Genomic DNA, 17,133 nt, shown 5'->3' with positions numbered 1-17,133 from the left:
GTTGACATTAAGTTCAGTGTAATATTTCTGTGTTTTATGATCTGTACTTTGTTCTATTCCTTAAGATTTGTCTTTATTCCTTTTTTGTTTTTAATCTTTGCTTTAGTGAATGTGTTTAAAAACAGGGTATCAGTTTTCGATTCCTTCAAGGTTTTCCTTTGTTGTCATTTCAATAAATCTTCGAATCTGCAAAAACACAAAAGGAGAAAGAGCTGGAGCTCAATGGTGGATTTACAGCTTTATTGTGCAAACTAGTGGAATAACGTTTCGACACTTTGTGTCCTTATCAAAACTTAAAATATTTTTTAAAATATACTGCGAGTCAGTTCAAAGAGGCTAAAACAGAAGTAATGTACCTTCTTCTGGGTTCTAGTTAAAATTGTGTTGATTTTTTAGTAAGACATGTAAAGAGGCTGTTGCAATAGTCTAGGCGTAAGGAGATAAAGGCATGTAAAATGGTCCAACCAAACACAAGCCAGGAATTTTTTTTTTTTTTTTGTGTGTGTTATTTGGGGGGGAACAATTATAACAACTTCAGTTTTGTTTGTATTAAGCTGCAGATAATTCTGAGACACCCAGTTTTCAACAATTTGAAGTAATGTAATGTGCTCAGCATACTAGAATCAGTGGGTAAGTAAGAACAATTGTGTGCCATTGGCATAAAAGTGAAATTAAAATACCATGTCTCTGAATAATCTAACCAGGAGGGCGCAAGGAAGCATATAATAGCAGAAAAAAAGTGGTCCTGTAACTGACCCCTGTAAGACACCATATTTAGCCAGTTTATATATATATTTATATTTATATATATATAGCTGTTTAACTCTGTTAGTTGCATGGTATGGAAATGTAACAGCCAATGAGAAGAATTGCTGAACATAGTCACATGCATGGCTTTAAATCAAAGTGACTGTACACTGATCACCATATTTAGACTACTACATGTCCACGTTTGATATAAAAGTGTTTACATTCTAAAAAAATCCTTTGTTCATGATTTTTCTTTTAGTGAGACATGTCAAAACTAGGAGTAGCTTGACCTTAAAGCAGTTCACATTTGTATATTTGCACTGTTCAGTATGTTGTAATTATATATTTATATATGGAAATTGAGGGAAAAGAGAGAGAGAATCTAGAGACAGAGATATTTTTGGTCATGTCATGCAATTTTATGGTTCTTAGGGGTACAATAGAATTATATGGTGGCCCCATTTGAGTAGATTGGTTATCCACCAATCAGAAAGTGTTTGCCGTCTCAGTTAGTGCGCCCTCAGGCAAGTCACTCAACCTCACATTGCCTCCACAGTGCTCAATGATCTGTGATTGTGTGAGATGAAGAAAGAGCTGCATGAATGTGTGTTAATGAGTGAACGAGAAATTCACTGTAAAATACAATGTAGTGCTCTATGTATGGTAGGAATTCAAAGCATGCTGCTCTAGACAAAGTGTAAAAAACTGGTTCTGGTGAAGCATCAGGCTCAGAATTTACTGGATGTCTACCGAGGAGGAGAGTTGCCAGAAAACGAAAGCAGCTTCCATCAAAGTGTTTGCTTGAGCTGCACCTGGAGGATGCACAAGAGATCTGTGAAATTTTTTTGATTGATGTAAATGAAACTACTTATAGAGAGACTGCCAAGTATTTATTCCTGCCAAGGAAGAGAAAAATAAACAAAAAAACATGGTTTACAGTTGGTTGCAGTCCTTCAGATTCAAATCCCAGCCAAGGGCCCTTTAACTGCATGTCACCCCCTCCTTCTCTCACCCCTCTTCCTGTCAAGCAACTGTCCATTAGCAACATTAAAATTCTTCTTAATATATATAAAATCAAGACAGCTGGATGGATTTAAAGATGTGTGAAGCTGCTTCCTTCTAAAGACAGAAGGAACAATATCTGATAAATATCAGCACCAGGTGAACAGACTCAGGATTAGAATCTCACGGCTTCTAGATGGTGAGGAGAGAGAAATATTCACAACGTGCACAATAACTTCGATCCATGCACCTTTAGTGCTTCATTATCCAGAATGCTGGCCTATAAATTTTCTAATTTTGCATTCTTAGCTTGACTGTTCAGCTTAACCTCTTGCACCCTCAACCTCTGCTACGGGAGTTAAGTGGTTAACATCCATAACGTTAGGTCTATAAATGTAACTACAAACATGTATGGTATCCACAGAAAGTCCAGAATCTCAGCAAAATCATTTCTATCATCAATAAACACAGTTAAGACAACAATAGTTAAAAGTCCAGAATATCAGCTAACTGCTCAGTAAAACCATTTATAAGATGACCAAACACAGTTAAGACAACAAACAATTAAAAGACCAGGTACACAAAGTCAGAAAATGAATGTAAACACAAATTATGGCTCTCCGTGTCCACTCGATGGCATGAACACGGACAAACGACTCACCTACTGAAAGCTAGCTATAATTTTTAAGACTGACTTAGTTTTGTTTGATATTGGCCATGGTTACATTGTGTGTTTTTTTTTTTAGAATTGTTCATTTAGAATGAAATAATTCAGAATTAAAGTATTCTCCTTCGTGGTTACATGATAATAGTCATTCCGAATTGTGGTTTACCTAGACATGTTTAATAGCCATAGCCGATATTTTTGAAACAATTCTACTATACTACGTCACTTTGGTCAGCTAAGGAGAAGGGAGATAGAGTACCGTACTGTCGTCACTTTAGGACAAGGAAACGCGCATGCGCAGGATGACCGTAATTAATTTAAAGCGGAAAGAACGTATATGATGGAGGAATTACTCAATTCCGAATTAAAATCTGAATAAACCAGCCACTTACTTTGGAGTTGTTCATGCCATCTAGTTTACTTGTCACTTGATTACATACCTCTAATGGAGCTGCTGGCGGACCATGGAGGAATGGTGTTGCGTCTCTGGTAGAAAAGGATGTAAGCTCCTCTGGTACACACTTCCTCCTCTGGCACCAGGTCTACGCTACTGTCATCAAAGCTGTACCATTGACCATCCACTGAATTCCTGCAGTAAGCTGGATTAAAAAGTGACAGGCAAAAAACAAAGGACACCATAAGTGGAACTGAATGCCACCTTTTTCTTAATGCTAAAATGACATCAAAGAATATGAAGTTTATCCTTCAACAATTTGATTCTGGTACAATGAAATGAAGTACAATTACATGTTCAAATATGTATTACTTTGTTTATTTCATGCAGTCTTTTTCTTCCCAGTCTGTTAAACTTCAGCATTTCCCTTACAAAAATTCGCAGCTGTGGTGGTACCAATGATCAAACCAGCGAGGGTTTCGACCATTGTGTACCAAGTTGTGACACTTCACTTTATATGAACTGGTCTAATGTGGTCTAGGTTCCCAAGAATTCAAGAAAAGCAGTGTTTATGGGGCGGTGTGTAGCTCAAATAGTTGAGCAGCTATTTCATAAACAGAAGCTACAGCTAAAGTGTTGTTTATTTACGTGTTGACAACTGTTTAGCTGAGCAAACAGTGACAGAACTGAGAGCGCGCTGGTCATGGCCGCGAGGCCATTCGTCCACATATGTATACACAGTGGATTGATGAGCTTTCACGAGGGTGATTCTCTACTTGCAAATACTGTGTTATTCCCTCATCGTGCAGAAATACCTCCTCGTGATTTATGTTTTCACTACTAGTTTACTTGATTGTATCACATACACGTGCCCGGTGTTTACCAAGCCCGTACTCCGTTTTCATGCGTGCGGTCAGTTTTCAAGCGTGCCCCTTTGGAAACGCCATATTGGAATTTCAATTCAAATTGTAAAATATAAAGCAACTTATCTGCAGCTACAGGCTCAACAACGGGCACCGTGTTCATGTGCAGAGCAGATGTCTGACAGTAGCCCACCGCTGCCACGCTTTTGGAAGTGGCAATACTGGCTCAATTAAGAAATTTTGACACCCATGTGAAATGATTTCATTCTTGGCATTTTGAAGGTGTGGCTCTAACAATGTAGCCGTGGTGGCTAGAGCATAAAAAAACAAAGAAACAGGTTGCAGTCCAACAGCTTATGGTGAAACTGAACAGATGATGTCACAGTCACTTATCAGGAAGATTAATTGTGAAATACATGCGGCAAAATGTAATCCTGTTAATCCTATAAACATTTAGCCGTGCAGCGAATTGTTAAATGTTGAGATATGTTAGAAAACAAAGTAAGAATAAAAGATTGTTGATATTTTCAGTGGTTGTATAACTAATGGAATTTATGTCTAATGACACCAAGATCCATACCAGTATAATGTCCTCCATGCATTCCTCCATGATGGTTACACACAGCGTAGAGGTCGTATAGATAATCGTGGGGGAGGATTGTGTCGACAGATTGGTGCTGTTGACTTGAATGTTTCCGAGAATTCAGGGATTGCCCCAGCTGCAGGTTCTTCATACTCTGGCTTCTCTTCACTACATGGGGGGCCATGTCCAAACCAGTCAGAGGGAATCGTACCAGCGTGGACAGCTTGTTTCTTCGTTCACCAACCTGTTTGAACAAAATAAACATTCACATTTACAATTACAAACAATTGCTTCAAAAATTAGTCATAATTCTTCCATTTCTGCACTTATTGTGTTACAAATTGAATTTTAAGTTGTGCTAAATGAGGTACAATAGACATAAAATGCCTATTATTATGCCTATTAAAATAAAACTGCTATTATTTTCAACCTCTACTCCTCTGTTCATACTGACAAACACTCAACACATTTGAATATTCTATTCTATTCTACAGTCATTTAGCAGACGCTTTTATCCAAAGCGACTTCCATTTGAGAGTAAGAACAACACAAGCATGAATTCAAACAAGATGGGAAGTCATAATTAAGTGGTAGTCAGACTGCTTTGAGTCCAGTTGGACCCAGGTGCTGTCATGTAGTGCTAGAGGCAGTGCATGTAATTATTTATTTATTTTTCTAAGTCATTTTGTTTAAATACAAGATCATGATTTCATCACACAATTTTATCTTGGGCATAAGTGCACACAGCTTCTTCAGTACATGGTTGAGCCAAAGAGCTGGACAAATCTTTCTAACTCATTTAGTTAAGCTAAGTTCGGAAATGCTCCTTAAACAACTGAGTCTTTAGCTTGCTCTTAAAAGTGGATAAGGACTCTGCGGATCGGACGGAGTTTGGTAGATCGTTCCACCACCGGGGAACAACAGAGTAGAAGAGTCTAGCTACTGATTTTGAGCCACGTTGTGGTGGGAGCACTAGGCATCTTTCGCTGGCAAAGCGTAACTGTCGAGAAGGAGTGTAGCTCTGGATTAAGGAGTGAAGGTAGACCGGAGCCGTTTGGGTTATTGTTTTGTAAGCCAGAAGCAGAGCTTTGAATTTGATGCGTGCTGCAACTGGAAGCCAGTGAAGAGTGATTAGCAGTGGAGTGACATGAGCTCTTTTGGGCTGGTTGAAGACATGGTGCTGCGTTCTGGATCATCTGCAGAGGTTTAACTGAGCATGCAGGCAGGCCAGCCAGTAAGGAGTTGCAGTAGTCAATGCGTAACATGACCAGAGCCTGCACCAGGAGCTGGGTTGTGTGTTCAGTCAGGTAGGGTCTGATCCTCCTGATGTTGTAGAGAGCAAATTGGCAAGACCGGGAAACTGAGGCAACATGGTCCTTAAAGGTCAGCTGGTTGTCTACCATGACACCAAGATTCCTGGTAGAAGACGTAAGCACAAGTGTGACTGAGTCGAGCTGCACGCTTATCTGTGGCGGTAAAGAAGGATTGACTGGAAAGACAATAAGCTCAGTCTTGGACCGATTTAGCTGAAGGTGGCGATCCTCATCCATGCGGAGATATCAGCAAGGCATGCTGATATTCGCATTGAGAACCTCTGCATAGCAGTGGTAGGAGAAACCATGAGAGCTAATGACTGCACCGAGTGAGGAGGTGTATAGTGAAAAGAGAAGAGGGCCAAGCACAGAGCCCTGAGGCACCCCTGTTATCAGCCCATGTGATCTGGACATTCCCCCTTGCCAAGATACTTTGAATGATCTCCCTGTGAGGTAGGACATAAACCACGAGAGGACAGATCCTGAGATGCCAAGCTCCAAGAGTTTGGAGAACAGTATATGATGGTTGACCGTGTCAAAGGCAGCCGACAGGTCCAGCAGTATAAGGACTGAGGATTGACCAGTGGATCTGGCAAGTCGTAGGGAATCAGTAACTGCCAGGAGAGCAGTTTCAGTAGAGTGACGTTGCCTATAGCCAGATTGATATGGATCAAACAGGTTGTTGTCTTGGAGGAACTGTGAGACCTGACTGAAGACGGCACCCTTTAGTAATTTAGACATGAATGGAAGCAATGAGACCGGCCGGTAGTTTTCAACCTGGGCTGGGTTGAGTGTGGGTTTCTTCAGCAGCGGGGTAACCCGAGCTTGCTTGAAGGCAGAAGGAAAGACACCTGATTTAAGAGAGGAGTTGATAATATCGGTTACTGCAGTTTTGATTGTAGGTAAAATGCTCTGCAGGATGTCAGAGGGAACAGGATCAAGAGCACAGGTTGTGGGTTTTGAGCTGACTAAAAGTTTAGAGACTTCGTCCTCATTTAGACAGCGGAAAGAGCAGAGAGAGGCACCAGTAGCTGGTTTGGTAAGGCTGACTTGGTCAGGCTCAGTGAATTGGTTACTGATGGTAGCAACCTTTTCAGTGAAGTAGGAAGCAAACATTTCTGCAGTCAGCACAGTGGGAGGCTGAGCAGGTGGTGGAGATAGAAGAGCGTTAACACCATGAACAGTTGTCATGTGTTGGGAGCATTGCGGATCTTGTTCTGATAAAAGGCTATCTTGGCCGCCTTTAGGCTGAATGTGAAAGTTTCAAGTTTTTGCTGGTACTCAAACAAGTCAGTGTGCTCTTTTGATTTGCGCCACTTTCTTTCTGCAGCCCCGAGTCCAGCTCTGTGCTCCCTCAGAACCTCTGTGAGCCAAGGACTGGGAGGGTTTTGTCTGGCTGGTTTTGACACCAGAGGACAGAGTTTGTCCAGAGAGGAGGCGAGAGAGGAGCATTAACAGCCTCATTAACAGACAGTAAGGAGAAGTCTGAGTGGGAAGGGAGGGTAGAGTAAACCTCATCAGAAATCTGTGTAGGTCTGAGGGATCTCAAGTTTCTGCAGTAGGACCCCATTTTTGGAGCTGCTTGATTGACATGAGGAAGGAAGACAGAGAATTTAACCAGGAAGTGGTCTGAGAGATGCAGCGGGGTGACGGACAGGTTGGCTGTGGAGCAGTTTCTGGAGTCTGTACCAGTTTGAGATTGAAAGAGTAGATGAGAGCCAGAAAGTCAGTTGTCTGTGGTTTGCAAATGTGAATGTTCATGTCTCCCATGACAATTAGTGGTGTGCCATCATCAGGAATGTCAGAGAGAATCATGTCCATTTAAGTTTATAAAAAAAAGTCCTTTACAAAACTATTGGGACCTTTTGAAGTGGCAGCAGTGGCAAAAAACTGGCATGAATTAGAGTTTAGAAAGAAATGCACTTATGTCTTAGGGTAGCCATTGTACGCACTGCATGCCAGGAGGAAAACCACTCAATGATATCCAAGGAACTAACGAACCTCTAAAGTCAATACAGTAGTTGAGCATAGATCCAGGAGTGGAAATAAAACTTTCTTAAATGTTTTCAGTTCCTAAAAATGGAAAAGTATTTCAATGTGCAGAGACTCTTAAAGACTTGACCAAACCAAGTGACAAGAAGGGCAAGAGGGGATTTTGTTAGGGAGGTAAAAAAGAAGACAACTGTCAATCCAACAGAGCTCCAGCAGTCCTCAGGAAGGTTGACTATCTCAACAGCAAATATATTTACGTTAGGACTTAGAAGAATGACACTGGAATTAGTCAAAATCCATTTTAAGGACTGGGGAAGACAAATAATAATCAAATAACTCTATGCACTAAAGCACTATGAAAGACAACATCTGTTGGTCCTTATCTCTTAATACTGTATAATTACTACACTAGGGCATGGCAGTGGGAGTATCATGCTTTAAAAGCTTGTTCTTTGTATCTGAAACAGGACAATGGGCCTCATTCACCAACTGTTCTAACGTATAAATGAGTTTATATATAAAGTCATTCTTCTTCGCAAGGCCCATTTTTCCCGCCTCCTGTTTAAAATGACAAGCCCCGAATAAATGAAGTATTATTATTAGTATAAATGAAGTCTTCTCAACTACATGGCTTGTTTGTAAAATCTTGGTCTCAAAAGTAAGCTGACACATATGAAATTACTAGAGATTAAAATCAGTAAAACTGCTCAGTTTACTTTTTTAGCTTCTACTCTTGCACAGTTACTTTACTAATGCCTACATGAACTGGGCTGCTATTGTCTGGCTTTTACTCAGAGTAATGTGGTTTTCTATTAGCAGGGGATAACAATTTACATTTTCTAATGTATTCTAGGTGAATTTCTCAGACACAGAAACGCATATCTTGATTCTGACACACTATGATAATCTCATGTCTTAGCTTTCTTTCGAGAACAAAATTATACATACAGCCTCTGTAGTTGTGAAGATATATTTATTAATAGCTTGTAATTTTAGACAGGAGGTAGAAAAAATAGGCCTTGTGATGAAGAGCTAAAAGTATTTAAATTTCTTTATATTTGTGTGTGGATACGGACACATTTTTGCAAGTGCATAGAGTTGCTTACAAATTATTGTACACAATTATTAATAATGTAATACACATTTGCAACTTCTGATATTAAATTCCCCCCATATGTTTAAGCAATCTTTTTTTTTTTTGTGACATTTTGTTCAAGCATAATGAAATTTCTTTGACCAGTTAAACCACTTTTGTCTGTATAAACTCTCATAAATGGTTTTCTCTCTTGAGTTGCAGCACAGAAGTAGCAGCTTTTGGTGGAAATGCTTGAATCGGATGGCTGACAAACAGTCCCATGGAAAGGAAAGAAAACACCATGGAGTGCCATGGACACCTGTTGCTCGTTCATTTTGTGTCGTTCTTTGAATCTTCTGATTTTCCACTGAGCTTTTCATCATGAAAATACAGATTTTTTTAATGATTGTTCTACTCTGCTTTAGATGGTATGCTACTAATTGTATTTCTGCTGCTAAATGTCATGACTTACCATGACAACTATGGAGGACCAGGAGGGTCTTTGAAATAGCAACACAACATTTTGATTTAATATATATATATATATATATATATATATATATATATATATATATATATATTATTATTATTATTATTAACTACTTATCATCAAAATGCTGTATTGCTATTTCAAAGACCCTCCATGTCCTCCATAGCCTACAAGTGTATCACTGACATGTACACAAGATAAACACGCCTTCCAGAGCCCCACTATTGCTTGAATATCCAGACCAGTAAAAGAGTAAATGTCTTGCCTGCAGCCCTGCAGGTTTTCAGTGTTTCCCTGCTCCAACACACAGGACTCAAATTAATCAGTCATTGTGCAGAACATCAAAGGCTGTTGGATCCTTTTCTTTTGAGTCAGGTGTTTTGGAGAAAGGAAACATTAAAAACCTGCAGGGCTGTAGCCCCCGTGGGACTGAATTGAGTAGTCCTGGTCTAGGATGTAGGACAGGGGAAAAACAGAGAGAAAAGTGTAGGTTCAAACCATTTCTTTCCTCAATTTTCATAGAGGAAAATGATTAACCTGGTACATAAGATGGAACTCCTTGGGGCACTGAGAAGGACACAATGGGCATAATAAGGAATCCTGGATTGTGTCTGCAGGTCTATATTTTGTTCTCAGACTTCATTTGCAGAGAATGACTGCAGTCAGGGCATTAAGAGTAAAGCCAGAGGGATTTCATTGTAACAGATGGCGTATGCACCCTGAATTATATATTTTTTTCCACTGATAGAGGTCATCTGTTATTTTGTTAGCTGTACTGAAGTAGTTGCCCTGTTCCGTTCTTCACTCTGGTTGAGAGTCGAATTGTAACCATAGCAACCAAATGCATTTCAACCAAACCTGTCTACTGCACTCCCAACACTCCCATCAATAAACTTAGTCATTTCACTTGATAAATGTTTTTTTTTCCTCAAGAAGTTAAATAAAAATATAACTTTCCTTTATAGAGTGTTATTTCTTCTGCTCTCTCTATCTTGTATTCTTTCTTTAAAACTTCTCACCGTAAGTGTGAAGGTGTCATTGGGTTATTAATCTACTTTTAAACACTGCAAAGTCTCTTCTGTAGGAAAATGTCACATAAATTCTTTAAGTAGAAGCATAACCTTGATTTAAAAAAACACAATTTTGTGGGTGAATGCAGTAAAGATAAATGTACATTTTCAATACCATGCAGCAGCACAACAAGTTGTCATTCAGTCACCTCTAATCCCCGCCTCACTTCCATGTGCAGCTGACATGTACAGTCATGGACAAAATTGTTGGTACCCTTCGGTTAATGAAAGAAAATATCACAATGGTCACAGAAATAACTTGAATCTGACAAAAGTAATAATAAATAAAAATTCTATGAAATTTAACCAATGAAAATCAGGCACTGCTTTTCAACCATGTTTCAACAGAATTATTTAAAAAAATAAACTCATGAAACAGGCCTGGACAAAAATGATGGTACCCTTAACTTAATATTTTGTTGCACAACCTTTTGAGGCAATCACTGCAATCAAACAATTCCTGTAACTGTCAGTGAGACTTCTGCACCTCTCAGCAGGTATTTTGGTCCACTCCTCATAAGCAAACTGCTCCAGTTGTCTCAGGTTTGAAGGAAGCCTTTTCCAGACGGCATGTTTCAGCTCCTCCCAAAGATGCTCAATACGATTTAGGTCAGGGCTCATAGAAGGCCACTTTAGAATAGTCCAATGTTTCGTTCTTAGCCATTCTTGGGTGATTTTAGCTGTGTTTTGGGTCATTGTCCTGTTGCAAGACCCATAACCTGCGACTGAGACCAAGCTTTCTGACACTGGCCAGCACATTTCTCTCTAGAATCTCTTGATAGTCTTGAGATTTCATTGTGCCGGCACAGATTCAAGACACCCTGTGCCAGATGCAGCAAAGCAGCCCCAGAACATAACAGAGCCTCCTCCATGTTTCAAAGTAGGGACGGTGTTCTTTTCTTCATATGCTTCATTTTTCCATCTGTAAACATAGAGCTGATGAGCCTTGGCAAAAAGTCCCATTTTTGTCTCATCTGTCCATAGGACATTCTCCCAGAAGCTTTGTGGCTTGTCAACATGTAGTTTGGCTTTTTTATGATTTGTTTTCAACAATGGTGTCCTCCTTGGTCGTCTCCCATTAAGTCCACTTTGGCTCAAACGACGACGGATGGTGTGATCTGACACTGATGTTCCTTGAGCTTGAAGTTGACCTTTATTCTCTTTAAAAGTTTTTCTGGGCTCTTTTGTTACCGTTCGTATTATCCGTCTGTTTGATTTGTCATCAGTTTTCCTCCTGCGGCCACGTCCAGGGAGGTTGGCTACAGTCCCATGGATCTTAAATTTCTGAATAATATGTGCAACTGTAGTCACAGGAACATCAAGCTGCTTGGAGATGGTCTTATAGCCTTTACCTTTAACATGCTTGTCTATAATTTTCTTTCTAATCTCCTGAGACAACTCTTTCCTTTGCTTCCTCTGGTCCATATTGAGTGTGGTACACACCATGTCACCAAACAGCACAGTGACTACCTGTAGCTTATATATAGGCCCATTGACTGGTTACAAGATCGTAGACACCTGTAATGCTAATTAGTGGACACACCTTGGATTAACACGTCCCTTTGGTCACATTATTTTCAGTCTTTTGTAGGGGTACCATCATTTTTGTCCAGGCCTGTTTCATGAGTTTATTTTTTTAAATAATTCTGTTGAAACATGGTTGAAAAGCAATGTCTGACTTTCATTGGTTAAATTTCATAGAATTTTTATTTATTATTACTTTTGTCAGATTCAAGTTATTTCTGTGACCATTGTGATATTTTCTTTCATTAACTGAAGGGTACCAACAATTTTGTCCATGACTGTAGGAAAGAAAGCTTTCATGGTTTTTGCTTCCAGCTAAATAAAACTCGATTAGAGCCGCAAATGTTGCAAAACCTTTTAAAAAAGGACAATTTATAATTAAAAAAAAAAAAAAAAAATCTACTATTTTGAGGTTTTAAAACAAAGAAAAAAATTTAAATGTTTGCAAAAAGAAATTTTCTTCAATGAGATGTAGATATTTGTGGAAAATTATGTAAAAAAAAAAGTCCATAGTTTCCAACTTAATGACAATAAAAATAGATTAAAAATAGATTTTACATATATATATATATATATATATATATATATATATATATATATATATATATATATATATATATTTATATATATATAGATATTTTTTTAACTGGTGCTTTTAGTGTCATTATGAAAAAACAGCGAAAAAACAGCAAAAAAAAAAAAAAAAAAAAAAAAACCTAAAAACCTGCATTTCTTACTTTATATCTATTTAAAAACATTAGTTTGTTCTTTCTAATTTTTTGCAATGTATTAAGAGCCATTGTGGAAAGGTCCAGAGAGCCATAGCCGCAAGTTGCAGTCTCCTGCTGTAGTTCATGGTGCACTTAAGTATATCTTGTAAAAATGATGGCCACTGGAAACTGGATGCAAGAGACTATTCTAAATTTAAAGAAGGATAAAACAGAGATTTTTCTGTTTGGTAAGAGAAAATGGTCAGCACTGGTAAATACCTTAGGACTCTGGCTCTTAAAATCACTGATTAAGTTAGTAACCTCGGTGTGTTAATAGATTGAGATGTGACTTTGAACAGCCAGATCAAAGCTGTTACCAAGGCAGCGTTTTATCGACTCAAAAACCGTTAACAGAATTAAAAGTTTAGGTCAGGGAAGGTCGGGTTTATTTATGTAGCACATTTTCAACAGGTCACGCTGCTCAAAGTGCTTTACAATCTACATTTAAAATAAAATAAAGAATGCAATTTTTAGTCTACCAAAAAGACCAGGAGAAACCATAAATTTATCTCCAGTAAACAAGATTACTGTAATGGTCTTTTAACAGGAGTTCCTAAAAAGAGCATTAAACACTTGAGAGCTCACCCGTAATGCTGCTGCTAGAGATCTAAAGACATCACACCAGTTTTAACATACTTAAACTGGTTTCCAGTCAGTCACAGATTAGATTTTAACATACTACTGACAGTCTACAAATCACAGAATACTTCTTCCTTGAAATGAATTCATGGTCGAGTCCTGGTAGAATGAGAGAAAAGAAATGTAATTTTTCCCAACTCCCAGTAAAATCTTCTGAACATACACTGATGGGACAATGTTCAAATGTAGGAGAGAATATTCTGGAGTATTCACTGCTAATGAAAATGTTGAGCTGAGTTTCTGCTTCATCTACTTGTCAGCTGACCTATTTGCTGCTTTGACTCAGTCCTCACTATCAGGCCCAAGCTCAGCGACGCGTAGTATTAACATCAAAACAAAGGTCATCAAGGAAGCTGATCTGGTGATTTCACCCTGTTGTAAAGAAAACTACAGTTTTCACAGAGTGCTCACACGCTTTGCTTTCCTCTGAGATGGATGAGAACCTGCAGCTCCTCCCTTACACTTCCAGCTGTGAGAGCAAGTCTCCAACGTAAAACCTCCCACTGTGATGTGCTTGTGTACTTCAAAGTTGGAAATTAAACCAAAATTAATCTTATCACCTAAAGAATCAACACACTGATGTAAAATATAATGGCAGACTTGGATTTTTGACTAAGACATTCACTCTTTTCCCCAAAACCAACAACAGCAAATCAGTTCCTGCTGGCATTTCATGCTTTTTTCTCTATTGTGGGTGGACAGTTGCTGGACGCTGTGTTAAATTCCTTAATTCTTAAATTAAATTCCTTAACTTCCATTTTAGACGTGCTTTAAAGCTCTAAAAAAACATCAAAGAAAACTAGTAACAATTTTACACACTAGAGCCTCAATTTGATAAAACTCCTGAAGCTTTCTGATGAATAATCATGAAATTAAAGGAACAGACATTTTTTTCCCATGACACCACACTGAAGTTGACTGGTTAGAAACTGAAGACTTTAATTGTCAAATGAAAAGAAGCGGCCAAAGTATCACTCCAACTCATCCACTTTCATGGTAATATGTGTTCTTTCTTTATTAAATAATTTATAAAATAATAGGTATTTCTTGCAATACAAAACACAGACATTTTTGCATGATTACAGTAAAGAATCGCCACAGTTTGTAAAGCAAAAGTAATTTAACAATACTGTTAAATCCTACCTGATAGTTATATTGTTATTGTTTTTCATTACCTCGGGGTCACTGTCTGCCAGAAAGAACATATTAATGATGTTTTATATGGTTCAACACAGTTATTTATGTTTGCATTATCTAATGTGCTTGCATGATGTTATGTGTTAATTTAGACTTTTATTTTGAAAGAATTATTCTAACTTCCAGTCCGCCTGTTAAAATGTCTTCACCTTTTAATTCTGGAGGAAAAATAAAAAAAAAAAGGAATTACCAAGATCCAAAAACCGGACAGTTTTTAATTAAGTGTTCTTGTTTTTCCATCTTTGAATTCTGGGAATAGGAAAAGAAAATCGGTTCTGATTTTCCAATTTTGATTGTAAATTAAAAAAACTGAAAAACGACGGTACTTCAGCTTTTCCGATTTTGGTTTAAAACGAAAAAACAAATTGCCTGAACATACGTGGACCGAGTGCACCACTAGCTCCACTGATGCATCAGGGATATTGTTGTCTAGCCAGGTCTCTGTAAAGATTGTCACACAACTGTCAGTCTTACGTGAGACGATCCGCAGATGAATTTTGTCCAGTTTGTTGGTGAGAGACGTTCTATAATGTGCATATAACATTAAAAACTATCAAAGTAAATAGCATATGAAAGACCTTAAAAAATGTAATACATTTAAATTAAATAAAATAAACCAAAATTACATCAAAATGTCAACATATCCTTCTGTGCTAAAGGCCAAGGTGAACAGATGGATTTTAAAAACATAGATAGAGGAGGCCTGTCTACTGTAAAAAGGAAGCTCATTCCACAGTTTAGGTACTGCTACTGCAAAGGCCGGGTCCCCTCTGAGCCTTCAGCTAGTTCTGGGCACATTCAGGAGGAGTTGTTCAGCCGACCTGAGACCTCGAGAAGGTGTATAGGAACGAAGGAGCTCAGAGATGTACGACGGGGCAATACCATCCAAAAACTTAAAAGCAATTTAACACGGATCCTGAAATGCACAGCAATCCAGTGAAAAGAAGATAAAACCGGGGTGATGTGCTCATGCTTGCGTGTGCCAGTTAAAAGACGAACAGCTGCATTTTGTACAAGCAGCACTCGAGAGATAAATTAGTGTCTCACCCCAAAATAAAGTGCATTGCAGTAATCCAGCTTCATGGTTACAAAGGCATGGATTACTGTTTCAAAGTGCTGTCGCGCTAGAAGGTGATTAATTTTGTCCAGTTGCCTCATGTGACAGAAACTGGATTTAACCACTGAGCGAATCTGGCTTTGATTTATTCTACACATGAAGTCTTTTACCCTTCATCTCATGAAATCTTATTATTGAAGGATGATACAAGTTTAAAACAATTTTCCCTTTGAATGTTCTGTACCATTTTTTGTTTTATATTGAATCTTTAGTGCTTCAGCTGTTAGAGACTGCTTTGTTTGCCAGGGTTTTGCACAAAAGTCTGGTTTAAAAAAAAATAAACATTTAGTTTTGTTAGTAAGCTTTCACATCACATCTATGTCCATCGCAAGGCATAACTAATTCAATGTTATATAAACTAAAGCAGCTGCCTGGATTGACAGCTACTCGGGCCTACCTGTCGGAAGCGCTTGAGATGCAGGATGAGTATGTCAGGTAGTGTCCACAGACTCATCTTCACCATGCCCTGTTGAAGCTGTTTACAGTGAGGACACTTCCAGGCATCATCTGGAGCCAGCTGAAATCAAGATTAAACAAGAACCAATCACACATTTTATAGAAGAAGCCAGGCTCTGTAGATGTATGAGCTTTTATAAATGCTCTCTGCAAAGATAATATCCTCTTCTGTGATGGCAGCAATGCAGCATTAATGCAGAAAAGTAAATAGAGATATAAGAGCATCATAAGCTCTGCAGTATCTGGAATATAAAACTTGTGATTACTGTAACTCTGCTTTCAGGAATAAACAGCCTTTATTTCATGGATATGCACTTGTGAGCAGGGATGTCTCAATCACTTAATGTCACAATTAAACATGGTATCGAATGTCATAATTAATTAATCATAAAGTTCCCTCAAAATCTTCGCTTTCCATAAAATATTGTTTCTGAACCATATTGGCAGATCAGCTCGTCTTCCACACATGACTAAAGCAGTTACACCACATCAAGGGCTTCAATTACAAAGAGGCTTTCGGGGTAGCCTTATTTTCGGGCGTGCACTTTGCAACATATGTGCATGTGCATACAAATTAGTGCAGTGTTACTACCAAAAACATTCTGCTACTAGTTATGCAGCTGATTGAAAAAGCTGCCTGAAACATCTCACACAGATTGAAAGTTCTGTTAACGACAAAAAGCAGCATGTTAAGGATACGCTAGGTAAATTTCCGACCTACAAACTCCACATTACGCACTTGTTTGATGACGTAGTGACATCTATTATGTGCATTTCTGGAGCTGCTGCAGCCCAGCAGCGTCCCGAGCTGAGAAACCACACTTTTTCCATTCGGGACTCCACGTGTCGTTCAGCCAAGTTTCGCTTTACGCATCACACCACGTTAGCAATCGCATTTAAATACACCAGCCGTTTTGAACTGTGATTTATTTAAAAGAAATGCAAGAAATAATTATCAGATGAAGAAATTAAAAGAAAGCAAGAGACTGACAGAACAAGAGATAAGACAACAGTCATGATTAGACCATCTTTTACTGTCTGGAGAGATCTCCCAGTACACGTAGGATGCAAGACTGATGCCGAATTAGCCGTCCATAGGGGGCAAAACACTGAGTTCTGTAGTGAGTCTTTAAGTGGTCGCTGTTTGGACGGCTCACATTAGCTCCCCTATCATTTGAACCATTAAGTTCAAGTTTCAAGTTCAACTTTATTTGTATAGCACATTTACTAC

General features: G+C 38.5%; 1 protein-coding gene across 1 annotated transcript in view; it reads right to left on the bottom strand.

Moving 5' to 3' along the window:
- Positions 1–17,133, bottom strand: part of usp43a (ubiquitin specific peptidase 43a) — a 165,638-nt gene that overhangs the window by 18,076 nt on the left and 130,429 nt on the right. Inside the window, 3 exon segments of the mRNA XM_041982074.1 lie at positions 2,860–3,018; positions 4,257–4,503; positions 15,844–15,963. Coding sequence (XP_041838008.1) covers positions 2,860–3,018; positions 4,257–4,503; positions 15,844–15,963 — 526 coding nt within the window.

This window comes from Melanotaenia boesemani, chromosome 4 (assembly GCF_017639745.1).
Source record: "Melanotaenia boesemani isolate fMelBoe1 chromosome 4, fMelBoe1.pri, whole genome shotgun sequence".
Lineage (NCBI taxonomy): Eukaryota > Metazoa > Chordata > Actinopteri > Atheriniformes > Melanotaeniidae > Melanotaenia > Melanotaenia boesemani.
This window is presented reverse-complemented; position numbering and strand designations above follow the sequence as displayed.